Source organism: Lemur catta, chromosome 3, assembly GCF_020740605.2.
Source record: "Lemur catta isolate mLemCat1 chromosome 3, mLemCat1.pri, whole genome shotgun sequence".
NCBI classification, from domain to species: Eukaryota; Metazoa; Chordata; class Mammalia; order Primates; family Lemuridae; genus Lemur; species Lemur catta.
Window position 1 is genome coordinate 100,751,310 of NC_059130.1, and position 15,382 is coordinate 100,766,691.

The 15,382-nt window shown below is 39.9% G+C and overlaps 1 protein-coding gene across 4 annotated transcripts in view; it reads right to left on the reverse strand.

Moving 5' to 3' along the window:
- Nucleotides 1-3,541: 3,541 nt before the first annotated feature.
- AGO4 (argonaute RISC component 4) overlaps nucleotides 3,542-15,382 on the reverse strand; it is a 38,810-nt gene continuing 26,969 nt past the window's right edge. For 2 of the 4 annotated variants that reach the window (XM_045548279.1, XM_045548278.1), the window contains exons 16-18: nucleotides 9,979-10,080; nucleotides 9,513-9,712; nucleotides 3,542-7,446 (exon numbers count right to left, since the gene is read on the reverse strand). In XM_045548279.1, coding sequence (XP_045404235.1) covers nucleotides 7,338-7,446; nucleotides 9,513-9,712; nucleotides 9,979-10,080 — 411 coding nt within the window. In that variant the 3' untranslated portion in view covers nucleotides 3,542-7,337. The remainder of the gene's footprint in view (nucleotides 7,447-9,512; nucleotides 9,713-9,978; nucleotides 10,081-15,382) is intronic. The other 2 variants (XM_045548281.1, XM_045548280.1) reach the window with 1 other exon arrangement.

Sequence of the window (15,382 nt, forward strand, 5' to 3'; positions counted from 1 at the left end):
AAAAACTAACCACTTCCCACTCCAGCTAATATCAGAACTTGTTCTTTCCCTTTATATCCAATCTGCCAACTAGAGGGTCTGTGCTATTGATTCTTCAGGCCTTTATGGTCGAGCTTCTGCCCCCTCCAGCCACAGACATAGCTTTCACCAGAGTCATCCATAATTTCCTTGCTACAAATTCCAATGAAGACTTTTCAGATCTTGTCTTTCTATACCACCACTGGACGATTGACCACTTCCTTCTTTGTATCTTATGTCTACATATGTCCAAGTCTTTACATATGTTATCTCATTTAATCCTTCCAATCCTAGGATGTGTGTGCTAGTACTATCTCTATTTTATAAATAAAAAGACTGAAGCTAGGGGAGGTTAAGTAACTTGCCCAGTGTCACACAGCTAACTCCCTATCCTACATAAACTTGATGAAATGCTCTTTTCCCTTGTTTCTAGGACAACTGGTTCTGTTTTTATCTATTTGCCCATTTTTTTGTTTCCTTTGGATGTTCCTCTTGCTCTGTCTACCCTTTAAATATTTGTGCTCCCAAGGAAGTCATCTTTTCATCTCTTCTCTCTCTGCATTATCTTTCTGGGCACACATTTGAATGGTTTTAATGACCACCTATATACTGATGGTTTCCAATCTCTTTCCCCAGTCCGTACGCACTAGCCCTCAAATCTACCTTGTACAAAACTGAACTCACTACCTTCCTCCTTCCCACAAATCTGCCTCTTCTCCTGTGTTCATTTTCTCAGTGGCACCTTTACTTACCCAGCTGCCCAAGCCAGAGACCTGGAAGTCTCCCTAATGAATCTACCTCCTTCTCTTTATTCGCCACCTCCACTCTGCCAACAAGTTCTGCTTTTTCTAATTTTTTTTTGTTTTTTTGAGGCAGAGCGTCACTCTGTTGCCCAGGCTAGAGTGCCGTGGCATCAGTCTAGCTCACAGCAACCTCAAACTCCTGGGCTTAAGCGATCCTACTGCCTCAGCCTCCCGAGTAGCTGGGACTACAGGCATGCGCCACCATGCCCGGCTAATCTTTTCTATATATATTTTTAGCTGTCCATATAATTTCTTTCTATTTTTAGTAGAGACGGGGGTCTTGCTCTTGCTCAGGCTGGTCTCGAACTCCTGAGCTCAAAGGATCCACCTGCCTCAGCCTCCCAGAGTGCTAGAATTACAGGCATGAGCCACTGTGCCCAGCCTAATTTCTGACTATCTCTTGTATTCATTCCTTCTCTTCAACTGTACTATCCCTGCTCAAGTTCAAGCCTCATCATATTTGCTTGACTACTGCAATAAAACTTGAACTTTCCTTCAGCAGAACTTCAGCTTCAACCTACCCACAATACTCCTGCCAGCAAAACTAACACAAATCAGACTCTGCTATTCCCCTGGACCTATCGGATAAACTGTAAACTCCTGAGATTGCCATTTAAATCCTGTCCTGTTAGGAACTGGTGCCTGCCTTGAGTCCAATTCCTCCCTTACCCCTTATAATCTAAGAGTACTACGATTATCTATAATTCCTCCATACACATCATGATCTTTTTTTTTCCTCTATGCCTTAACCCATGACCAGAATTCTTGGAATGCTTTCTTTCACCTTGTTCATTTATAAAACCCTTATTCTTCCTAAGACAACTCAGTCATCACTTCTTCTAGGAAGCCTTCCTTGATCCCCTAGACTGGGTTAAGGACCTCTGTAAGTGATCCTAAGGCTCCATGTATGTATTTCTTACAGCATTTAACCCTCAGAGCTACCTTTTCACATGTGTGGCCCCTAATTTACAAGCGAACCCCTTGATGGCCAGAACTTGTTTTTGATCTTTGTATTTCCTAGCAGGTAACAGAGGCTCCAGAAACATTTGTGAAACTAAATTCATTTCCTTTCTTCTTCAGTCAATTTGTAATATAGTTGCTAGTTTTCTTCCTACCCACCCACCCCTGTGTGGTTTTATTCCTTTTCTCCTTAAAGGCTTGCCACTAGCTTCCAGAGTATAAAGTTAACACAGCAGAAATCAGAGCCAAGAGACAAAGAAACAGAAGACACACCTGTCTTGTAATGGTGCTTATCAGCCTGTCACCCCCCTACTTACTGACCACCCCTTCTCCCAACAGGAGTGGGCACACAAGTCATTCCTGGCACACAGTAATTCGGGAGTGGCCATGAGCATGACACAGGTGGGGGATGAGGTGGGAGTAAGGCCATTTGAATTCCTCTGAATCACACATAATAATGGGATTCCCACAAAAAGAGGGATTTCATATCCCAAAGAAGGAGTAAGGGTGGAATAGACAAAAATTATAGCTACCGTAATCTACTGCAAGGGAATGGTATATCTAGGATCCCCTTGCCACCCTCTCCTCCTTGTCTATTTGGCAAACTCTTGTTCATGCTTCATGATCTATCCCAAAACTCATCACCACTATAAAGTCTTTCCTGACTGCTCATTGCAAAAGTGGTTTCCTCTTCTAAATTCCTCATAGTATTCTGTTATTTCATGTTCAACAGCAGGTGTAATGAAGTAAGACAGGTCTAGATTCAAATTCTAGCTTCATCATTTAGTAACTGTGTGTTACTTAGCCTCTTCGAAGCTAACTCCTTATCTTTAAAATGGGGATACCACTGTCAACCTCAAAGGACTCTTGGTGGGATTAAAGATATCAATATAAACTGACTGACACATAGGAGAGACACCAGGCAGAGTTAATCTCACTGCCTCCTCCTCTACCCCATGCAAAATCAGAAAGAATTCTTTGAATAATTAAGTTTTTACTCTTCGGACCTTGGCATGCATCAGTTCATAATAAATGTTTGATAACTGATAAATATGGAGAAGGAGATATTGTGCTGATGGAAAAAAACAACTATCTTCTTTTTTTTTTTGAGACAGGGTCTCCCTATGTTGCCCAAGCTGGTCAAACTCCTGTTGATCTTCCTGCCTCAGCCTCCCGAGTAGCTGGGTACCTTCTAGTAGAATTAGTTGTATGCAGGACTTTCTCCTCTGTTAAAATAAATTCCCTGAGGAATTGTCCCTGCCATGACTTAGCAAAAGGGCTGTGGTGGTGAGAATTTTTTTGAAAGACATGAGACTGGATAACCCCAGGTTGCATGAATTTGGGCAGCTTCTCCTCTAGAGAAGTTAGTCTTTCAAAGTATGTGGCCACACCACCCTCTGGAGACTGCAGATTTTTCTCAAGACTTTACTTAAATAGATCTTCCCATTAAGATCTATACCCAGAACACTGCTGAATCTTATAAAAGTTTTCATTTGTGAAATGTTGCTGAGAATCTCCTCTAAAATTCCCAAATAGCAATTTCTTTGTTAAAGTCTTAGCTTAGTTTTAATTGACACATAATAATTGTATAACAAATAGCAATTTCTAAAAATAAGGATACCCAGGAGTTAAAAACACGAAGTTTTCCCACTGTTCTTCTTTGTCAAATTTCTCCAATTGAGGAAGTTGTTTTTAAAAAGTAACCATGTGTGTTGCCATTACAGTGTATCTATATTTATTAGACAATTGACAAGAAAAACAACTTTTGGCACAAGAATGCCAATTTATTCCTTTTTTGGACACATGAACACAAAATATCCCTGCAGGCCAAAAAAAAAAAAAATTTGCAAAATTTTAACGACCATCATCTTATCTCAACATGGGGATACAACCCCTCCCTTAATAGTTTAGAAAGTACCTCGTATTGCTAGACATACATCCAGTCCAAATTTAATAAAATACATTTTAAAACATTACAAGTCTAATAATATAGAAACAAAAATCACACCATTAGTCGAATAAACAAATGCAAACATTTTCAGCCACTAGACATAGAAAGAGCATGAATATGTCTGTCAATAGCAAGGCATAAGAAAATGGTTAATCAATAACAAGATCTTTCCCTTAATTTTAGAAGGAAAAATTCTTGGAGTTGAAGCAGTATTGATAGAATGCCCTCAGCCTCCACTTTCTTAAAATGAAAGCAGAGCTACCACCTTGCTATTGAGCAAGACAATCTTAACAGCACATCCACAAAAGGTCGCTAGGGCAGGGTGGAGAGGGTGAGCCTTGTTAATCAGTGGATTACATTTTCCCAGGAGAAGGGTAGGTAGCTGAGCCAGGTAGATAAGCTCGGATATAGGCTGGGCACCAGATCCTAAAATACAGACCATATAGAACATGTCTGCTTAAAAATCATCACCTTTGGAAGCAGCAAATAGAATTTACAGTAAGAATATGTTCTGCCTACCCAGAACGCCAGCTGCATTAAGCCAGCTAGTTCACTTTATAAACCATTCAGAATTCAACAGCTAACAATAACAACAACAAAACATAACTGGTTCAACATTTGAGTCTTCACCACTCCCTTAATGTCCCCGCTCCTTATCCCCAAATTGTTACTCTTCAGCGTTGCTACATTTAAATCTTTCACACCACATGACAGTGCCTAAATAGGCTGCATTTTTTTAAGGAAAAAAAGAAAAAAAAAACAAACCAAACAGCCTAAAACTACTTCTAGAGAATGCACACCTCCCATTGATTGACACATGCATAACAATTCAGTCAGTCCCGAGGGGGTTACCTATTCAAATTGTCAAGCCAAATAAAGTAAAACTAGGCATTCAGACTTGCTTGCAATAGTATTGCTGCAACTCTGATTCTGCAGTGATTACCTCTTAAAGATTCACCCCTCAGCAAGTTTTTTTTTTCCAAAAATCCTAGTTCTCCCATATTTCTTTCCTTTCATCCAAAATGACCGCATTGCACCTTTAACGGTACCGTTTTCCTATAAATATAGGCCTCCCGGCTTTTCATCCACCACCACAATGATTTACCCCAGTGTCCTGGGGCTGACTGAGGTCTTACAAACGGTATGGTTCAGGGTCAAGCATAGAGCCCAACTGCAGGCAAGCGAATCAAGGCTTCCGGCACTCCGCCTTGCTCCTGCTCCATACAAGCCAGGAGACGGTGAGAAGTGACGCTTCTTCTGTGCGTTAATAACAAGCAAGCCCGAGGCACTCAAGTGCAGGTGTGGGGCCCGATGGCCAGCCAGCCAGCCACCGAGAGTTCTTCACATCTTGGACTCCAGCGAGTCCTCCTTCTCCTAAAAAAGCTTCCATTTTTCCTCCTCTTGGGTCCAGAGCGGCCATGCTGAAGGGTATTTTCTGTGCTCTCCCTGAACAAGTGTGAATAAAAGCAGCAAGCCAGCCCCTCACCAACATGTCCTGATTTGTATTATCCAAGTGAGGTATTTGCAAAAAAAGGAAAAAAATCTTATGAAATTAACATCTGCCATGTCTTCACTTCTGCCTATGTTGTGCTTCAGTCACAGAACTCGCTTTCATCCTACTGTCTGCAGAGATTAAGGATGTCTGCATTCATCTGGATGAGCTATAGGACTCAACAGACATTATAAAACTCTCTCGGAGACCAGTCTCAGCAAACACTGGTGGCGCCGCTGATCAACAGCACGTGGAAATGTAAACTTCAATGTATTTACAAGTTCATTTAAACGACTGAAGAAAAACAGTGCTTTATATTGCTGGGATTCTGAGAAGGCTAGTTTATGAGATTTGGACAGGCTAATGAGTTCAAGCAAACGCCCTTCACCATCAGATCCAGTGTTTCCCCACCAACAGTTTCCAGACAGAGGCGGCAAAATTGTTTTTCCCCACATTGAGTCTGTCTCTTTCCCCAGCACCTTCATCAGCCATATGAAGCGTGGCTCTAGGCCTTTTATTCCCTTTTCCACCTCTCACTCCTGAGGTGCAGGATAGAGAACAGAGGATAGAGTCAGTGAAATTTGGGCTGGGAAACACTGGCTGGAACTACCAAGACTCTATGTAACTGTTGTCCATTCACAAAGTATTATCTATCTACACTACGTACAGAATAATTTTCTCCTACATTTTTTAACTGATGCTTGCTTTAGATCAACTCCCTTTGTTTGGACAAGAAAGGAATCCCATCTCCCTGTGAGTGGAATCCAGAATCTACTAAGAAAAATCAACCTTTTCTACAAGTTTTAGTTTAATAAAAGGAAGGAAAACCCACCAAGTACATTTTAGGTTGAAAGAGAAGCAAAAATTTGCACCACAAGTAGTTGTGTGAGGAACCTTGATTCCCAGGGAAAAAAAGTGTTTGAATGCTGGTAAGTTTTTGCAAGTTGCAGCATCACTCAATGTACCTTAAGGACTGGCAAAGCCTTTCCAGTAAGGAAGCATCCTGGTTCTAGCTTATTTTAAAACAAAGTGACAGGACACCAATTGTGAATATAAAATAGGTAAAAATAATTATTTAAAAAGGCATGGAAATATATGTCTTTTCTGACCATTTTCAGAAATTGCCAGATTATGATATATAAGAAATAGCTGATAAAATCATACTGAAATCTCATCTAGAAAACTACATTGTCAGGGAGGGAAGAGGAGGAACCTTAAAAAATGTTTATTGCCAAAGTTAACTTTCTATGAGAAAAGTTTAAAAATCATTTAGATCTAACAAACCACACAGCAGCATAAAATGGGCACTTTTGAAAACTTGGAAAAATACTAAAAGCTAATTTTTTTTTCCAAATAGGGGGAAACATGAGTACTTTTACCATGGCAGTATTATCTGTCACTGTGACATGCATTACATCTGTTTATGTCACACATTCACAAAAGTCAACCAAATAAGAGAACTGCCTATTTGAATCTGTAGCCAAACATAGTGCAATTGCCTGGCAGCCTGTACTTGCACCAGCACAAGTCTGCAGAGATCAATGAGATAAAGTAGTAAAACTAATAAAACTCTGTAAAACTTTAAAAAATTAACACTTGTTAAAGGCATTTACAGTGGTGAAGTCAGAAATTTTCATTAAAAAGTCTATGGACCCACACAATTAAATAGTTACACTGAACTGAAGTAGATTGTTTGGTTTTTCTCTCCCACTTATGCATACACCCCACTCAATGAACACAGAAAAAAGGAATAATCTTCTCTTATAAGACTAGAGGGATGCGGTGAACACCACAGCTAGCAAAATATTCCATAGAAACCTTTCTTGTAAAGTCCTTTAGAAAGTTCAGGCTGATCAGCCTTTGCACATTGAGGTAAAAATTCAGTCCAGTGCATCAGAAAAGATAATCTATGAGTATCTATTACTTTAAAAAAATGGCTCAATTTTGTTGATGCATCAGACAGTGCTGCAAAGTATAGATTCAGTGCAACTATTCCGAGCTGCTGGTAGAAGACCACCTGAAGTCAACTTGGCTCTATCTAGAGGTGGTAGGCATTTGAAACATTTTGAGGCTGCGTGGGGTGCCAAACTGGTGAGTTCTTTTTCTGAGACTCTCAGGCAAAATACATCGTGTGCTGGGTATCATGGTGGATCTGCACAGCCTTAGCCAAGGCCTGAGGATCCCGGCCGTTGCTCTGTCCTGATACATGACTGCCTTCCGCACTGTAAAGAAAATAAAGCAAAAAAACCAGGTGTCACAGAAGACCACTTCAAACTTCACATGTTTCAAATAGCACAAACAGTACTGGATCCAAGAAGATATTAGGCACAAGCTTTGGCTCCTTAAATAATTTGTTATGTTTCTAAACATCAGTTTGCTCAACTGAAAAATGTAATACAATTTATTTAATGGGCTGTTGCAAGAATTAGATAAAATAATGCCTGCAAAGACCCAAATCCTTAACAGTACCTATGTAAAGTCTTCCATTGCCCATTATGTCTGGTTAATTTGTACTTTCTACTTGTCTTTTAGACCTCAGTCAAATGTCATTTTCCCCATAAAAATCTTCCATGCCCCCAAAGTCCAGGTCTGGGCCACCTGGAACATGCTTTCACAAAATCCTATAGTTTTCTTTCATGGTACTAAATACAACTGAAATTAAATTATTAATTGGGTAATTATTGATTTCCTCACTGGGATATAAACTCCATGAAAGCAGCAACTTGCCCATCTTACTCACCACTGTATCCCTAATGCTTAGCAATAAGATAATAGAGTCCCAATTATAATTTATTGAATGAATGAATCTATGTACCTATCACAGTGCTGGAACATTGTAGGCACCCAGAAAATGTTAGTGTGCCACCAGTCTCTTCTTGCTTTCCCCTCACTAGCTACATAACCTTGGACAAGTAACAACTTCTCTGAATTTTCGTCTTTTGGGGTAACAACAACTTCTAAACACACCTCTTAAAGATACCATATGTTATAAAGGGTTTGGGAAATTGTAAATCTCCATTCCTCTTCTGACTTCTCTCCTTAAGTGTTTATTCTTCTCATTATCTAGGCTCAATATTCTAGCCATCTTTTACTTCATCCTTTCCTCTGCCCCTTATACCCAATTAACTATTGAGTCCTGTCTATTCTAGCCCAGGAATAGCTTTTTACATCTAATAAAGACAATTTTGCACTAACATACTTTTCCAGCCTCATGCCCGTTGTTCCCCTTTAATAGGTTTCAGCCAAAGAAAACTTGCTGTTGTACAAACATGTCACTTGCTTTCTTTCCTTTTTGTCCATTGTTCTCTCTGCCTGGAAAATTCTTTTCTTTGTAGAGTGAAATTCTACCCGTCCAACTATGAAATCTTCTCTAATGGCCTTTCCTGTGATGTCCCAATGCACTTTTATTTATACTGATTTGGGCTGGTTGTATATTTGCCTGTATTGTCTCCTATACTAAAACACAAATCCCTATAGTCAGGAAACACGTCCTGCTCATCTTATAGCACAGCACTGGGCACACAGTCAATACTCAATAAATATGTTGAATGAAAGAAAATACATTACAGAATGGAATGTACAAAGCCACAGCTGGGTATTTTCCATAATAGTGTATTTTCAACCCTTACAGAAATAGACTTGCAGTGGAATGTCTACTATTTAGCAGCTGAATTCAGACTTGGGCAAGAGCCCAGAAACTGCTACACTTCACAGATGGTCATTTGGAAAAGAAAATTAATGCAGAGAGCTTGTTTAGCTATTTAATAGTAGCTCAGTAACAGGTTAAAATGTCTGATTCTCTGATTCTTTTGAGACCCCTATTTGGGGGTGAGAATGGTCTGGCCCCCCTCCCACACACACACATTCCGGTTCACAGTGGTGTATTTTCCAGATTGTACTGAAAGCAAACTGATCAGGATTTCCCCCTTGCATGGAGTGGAATCAGCAGGGCTGAGACTGCTTTGACGGAAGCCAGGGAGCTGTGCTGTCCACATTTGAGGCTACTCAGAACCTGAGCAGAACTGAAATATATTTGACTCTATGGGAAAACCACAGGCAGCTCCAAATTAGACTCCTTTGGAGACACAATACAAGTATAAACAAGCCTGAGCACTTCTTAGACCAAAAGTCACCTTATAAGCTCTCAAAGGCATGTGCATTTTTATTTGCGCCTTGCAATTTAAACCCTAAAAGAAAGTTTAAATTCTTAAAAAATTTTCTGTAGCTCTTTTTTTTTTTAACATGCTGCTAAAATAGAAAGAGATTTTATTGTGCCTGAGAAACTTGCCTGTCATGATCTTTATCCACCAGATGATACCTTGCCCTAAATGCTACAAGCCGGGCATAGTATGCAGGGGCTGGAATAGAGACTGAGCGTGTGCACCTCACATAGGTATGACACAGCTGGTAAGTCAGGAGCTGGAGCTCATCTGCAGTGAAGCAGTTGTCATCCCACAAGACCTGATAATGTGAAGGACGGCTGGTTCCCTGGAGAGAGAGCTTTATGATTAATGCATTTCCGACATGGATTGACTACCTGAGAGGAGAGAATTGAAACCTACTCCTTAAACTCAGAAGTGTTCTGCCTAGCAGACCTACAAGCAGATACCTAGACCAAAAGATTACAACAGTTCTATGATACGAGCATTAACAAAGTTAAGTACAGTGTTTAATAACAAGTCTACTCAAGCTAGTCGTTGAATTTGCAGATATCTCCCTATCAAGTCAAAGATCTAGACCAGCTTCCAAGTTACCTGAATTCCTGCATGACTACAGAGGTAAAAGTCAAACTCAGACGGATGTGTGATGGTACTATCCACTGTAGTGCCTGCTGGTACATTGCCACTTTTCCCAACCTACCAAAAAACAAAAAAGTAATTAGTCATCAAAGTGCCAAACTGTGCTGAGGCCATTTTTTCTTTTGCGTGTTAATTGGTAACAAGTTGGTAAACAGATCCTAAGTGAATTCTTGAAAACCACTTTCATTCCCAATGTTGAATTCCCTGTAACTTCCTCTAAGCCCAACCATTTCAACCTAAAGCATTTTCTCAGACAAACATACTCCAGGGGTCTCTCTAGGGGAATTCAGACAAAGAATTATTTTATCTGTGACTTTGGGCTACAATATTATCTACTTAGATAGCACACACTGGCATGTTCACAGAGGGGGCAAAAATTAACATTTAAAATGGATAAGCTTACTGAGAGAAAATCAGTATTATTCCTTACTTGGAGTAAAAAAAAAAAAAAATCCACAACTTTCAGTAAAAGTTAAGATGAAGGAATCTTTGAACTGGTCTACCAGGTTCAATATAACTAATACTTTATTAATAAAAGAGGTTACTGTCAAATGGTTATCAGAAAAAGGGGACTGAAATGGGAATTAAGAAACTAGTTTCTAATCTAGGCCTAGGCTTGCAAGTATATACCTTGAACCAAGCATAATATCTTTGCACTTCAATCTAATTACCTATACAATTAAGTGATGATCTCTTACACCGTTAAAATTCTAAGCCAGAACTCTATAGCCAAACTTCTAGAAAAGCAGAAAGGGGTACTTCAGAAATGCATTTACAAGGAAAGGAATTAAATCTTGCTATTGGGTTACCCTCTTCTGCTGTATGGCAAGGTTCAATATGAAGAAGTTTATTTAGCATATAGGCACAAATTTGATGGGAGTTTATTTGACTTCATTCTAACTATTGTTACCTTCAGCTGAAGATCATACACCAATGCATATAATAACTGTATGAGTATAGAAAAATCTCCTTTTGTCAAAATCACATGTGAACTTGAGTTCTTAGCTGGACCAGAGGAAATGTAATTGAGCTATAATGGTTCTAGCATTTCTTTCCCCAAAGTTTGTTCTTTAGGAATCTTACTTTTGCAGGATATGTTTAGGTATTTTATGGTCAAATAAATTTGAGAAACACTGGATTAAACCAAGGCCAAAATGTTTTTTCTACTGTATTACTTCTCAGAACCTTTATTTAGTCATGTATAATCTTTAAGAGCTAGAGAATACAGCATTTCCCAAACTTATTTGACCGTTAAAAAAAAACAGCCCTCCAGTTCTAGAGATAATACCCTAAAGTGGTGGTACCCTGGGGAAAAAGAAATCTGAGCATGCTCCATTCAACAATTATTACTTGAACACCCATGTATGTGCTAGACTCTGCAGCAGATGCTACGGATGAGAGCCAGATACACAGACAGAACTAACAAATTTGCTTTCCTCCCTTCATGAAAACCATATACAGTGAAGTGTAATATGATGAGATAAGGGCATATGGAAGGGATTGGGAAAAGCTGGTGGGGAAGAAATAGTTGAGCCATGCCTTATAGCAGCGTTCCCCAACCTTTTTGGCACCAGGGACCAGTTTCATGTAAGAATTCTTCCACAGACCCAGGGAACAGGGGGTATGGTTTCAGTATGATTCAAGCACATTACATTTATTATTACATTTATTGTGCAGTCGAACCTCTCTGCTAATGATAATCTGTATTTGCAGCCACTCCCCAGCGCTAGCATCACTGCCTCAGATCATCAGGCATTAGATTCTCATAAGGAGCGCGTAACCTAGATCCCTCACATGTGCAGTTTACAGTAGGATTCACACTCCTATGAGAATCTAATGTCGCCAGCTGATCTGACAGGTGGCGGAGCTTATGCATTGATGTGAGCGCAATGGGAGTAGCTGTAAATACATGATGAAGATGCGGCCTGATTCCTAACAGGCCATGGATGGGTACCTGTTGGCAGCCCAGGTGTTAGGGACCACAGCCTTACAGGACAATCAGTAGGAGTTAAGAAGCAAAGGGTAATAAAAACTGGAAACACTCTAAATATCCCTAAACTCAGGAATGGATAAGCAAACTGTGGCTCATCCGTATCATGAAACACTACTCAGCGATAAAAAGGAACAAATTACTGATATATACAATAACTTGGATGAATTTCAAATGCATTATGCTAAGGAAAAGAAGTTAGACTCAAAGGCTATATGATTCTATTTATATGACATTCTGGTAAAGGAAAAACTATAGGGACAGAATACATATCAGTGGTTGCCAGGGGCTGGGGGGAGGGAAAGGCTGACTACAAAAGGGCATGTCAGAATTTTTTGATGTGATGGGATCATTACATAGTTGACCCTCAGTACCTGTGGGTTCCATATCCAGGGATTCAACCAACTGCAGGTATTTGAAAAAAAGAGGATGATATGCTAATTACCCTGTTTTGATCACTATACATTGTTTCATAGTAACTCACTATTACCCCATAAATATGCACAATTATTATGTGTCAATTAAAAAATAAATCAAAAATTTTTTAAAATTAAAAAGATGATAAATATAGGAAATTGGTAACATGTTTAACAATTTAATTTTAATCTGGAAAAAAGAAAGAAAATGTTCATAAAAAATATAACAAAAAATTAATACAAATAAAAAATACAGTATATCAACTATTTACATAGCATTTACATTGTATTAGGTATTATAAATAATCTAGAGATGTTTTAAAGTATATGGGAAGATATGCATAGGTTATATGCAAATATACTCCATTTTATTTTTTTATTTTTTTATTTTTTGAGACAGAGTCTCACTCTGTCACCCAGGCTAGAGTGCCGTGGATTCAGCCTAGCTCACTGCAACCTCAAACTCCCAGGCTCAAGTGATCCTCCTGCCTCAGCCTCCTGAGTAGCTGGGACTACAGGCAAGTGCTATCACATCCAGCTAATTTTTTCTATTTTTAGTAGAGAGGGTTCTTGCTCTTGCTCAAGCTGGTCTCAAACTCCTGACCTCAACTGATCCTCCCACCTTGGCCTCCCAGAGTGCTAGGATTACAGTTGTGAGCTGCTGTGCCCAGCCATATTTTATTTTTTAAAGATGAAGTCTTGCTCTGTTGCCCAAGCTGGAGTGCAGTGGCACTTCATAGCTCACTGCAGCCTTGAACTCTTAGGCTCACGTGATCCTCCTGCCTCAGCCTCCCAAGTGGCTGGGATTACAGGCAAGAGCCACCACACTCAGCCTATCCCATTTTATATCAGAGACTTGAGCCCCTTGGGGGTCCTGGAACCAATCCCCCATGGACACTGAGGGGGATATTTTTATTGTACATTTATATTGTGATGGTGGTTACAGAACTATATGCATTTGTCAAAACCATACACTAAAGTAAAACTATACCCTAAAAATTTGAGTGAATTTTACTGTATCTGCATCATACCCTAATAAAAATAATGGGAAAAAGGGGCGGGATGGATGTACTCATTCCAGAGATAAGGATGCACAATGGATATGGGAAATGGAAGATGTATGAGGTCATAGTGAAAGATAAAACAAAAATGTTGTCTTGGCCACCTTGGGAAAACAGTGACCACCACAGGAAAGTATTTGTAAGCAATGGGGAATACTTGAAGATTTTTGAGCAGTGGAGAGGCACAATAAGATCTGTGTTTTCACAGCAGGGTGGAGGATGCACTTGTGAAGGAGTGGTGGAGACAGGAAGGCTGCTAGGAGTCTCCTGCAATGCAGAAGAGCTCTACTTAGAGCAGTGGGAACATGCAAGAGGACATACTGAGACAACAGACAGTTCAGGGCAGAACATAGAGACTATTTGATCAACTGGGTATGGGGGGACAGGAAGGGGAGGAGAAGAATTTAAAGACAACTCTGAAGTTTTTAGCTTGACTGACTTAATATACAGTGATGCCAAGTATTAGAATAAAAGGAAAACTGTGGGAGGAATAGGTTTTGGATGGGGATAAAACACCAAGTAGAAGGTTTAGATGTGTTTTGCTTGAAATGCCTGTGGTAGAGTGTATCACTGGTGCCAACTATTCCTGTGCCCCTCCCGAAGGAAGGATTATACATCCCCACCCAATTATCTCAGGAGTGGCCACATGACTTGCTTTGGCTGATAAAATGTGGTCTGAAATGTGTTACTTCTCGGCAGAAGCTTTAAGAGCCAGCACATAGCTTGTCGTGTATCTTTTTCCCCCTCTGCCACAGTGACTGGTGATGTTCTAGATAGACGCTTCTCTGTCAGCCTAAGTTCCAAAGGGAGGACAGCAGGGTCACAGCTGCAGCAGAGCCACAATGAATGTATAATGTGAGCAAGAAATAAGTCTTCGTAAGCCACTAAGATTTGGAGTTTTTTTTGTTATTGTTAACACAGCACAGCCTAGCCTATCTTGACTGGTACAATGCCTACGGAGCATCTAAGTAAATATTTATTTCTGGTAGATAATTGGAAGCTCAGATCAGGAGATGCATAGAATGCCTTGGGGCTGGAAATATGGATTTAGGAATCTATTAACAAGTACATAAGTGAGCCAAGAAAAGTGGATGATACTAAAGAGAGCATTGAAATTGAGATGAGAGGAGGGAGAAGGATGAAATGCCAGGAAATATCAGTGTTTAATAAACAGAAGGAGAGGGAAGAGTCAAAATTCTGATTATAGAGGTGGGTGGTAAACCGGGAAACTCATATTGCTAAGGCCACAGAAGGCATTTGATTGTCTTAAGTGCTGCAATCAGGTCAGTGTGGGAATCTGACAAGGTATCTCTGGATTCGAAATGAGCAAGTCATTGAAAGAACAACTTCAGTGGAGGCGCTGAAAGTGAAGTCAGCCTACAGAAAATTGAAGTTTGATGTGAGAAGGTACAGGTGGAAAGTCAGGTGATGGTTTTCCTAAAAGTTTGTCAGGAAAGGAAGAAAAGATAAGAGAGCAGGTAGACTAGGAGTGAAGCAGAGTGAAAGGAACTTTATTAGGACTAAAGAAGATTTAAGCAACTTTGGAGGGTGAAAAAGGCAACAGAATGAGAAAGACTGAATTTGAGAAATTATGGGTAATTAACGAAGTGAAGCTCTAGAGAAGGTAGAAAGGACTAGGATCAAAAGCATAGGTGGGGCCAGGCACAACGGCTCACACCTGTAAACTTTTTTTTTTCCCCACTGTGTGGTAGATATCTGAAGATTACACTTGTAATCTTAGCACTCTGGGAGGCTGAGGCTGGAGGATCACCTGAGCCCAGGAGTTTGAGGTTGTAGTGAGCTGTGATGACGCTACTGTGCTTTAACCCAGGCGACAGAGTGAGACTCTTTCTCAAAAGAATAAAATAAAATAAGATAGGTGGGAGAAAAGA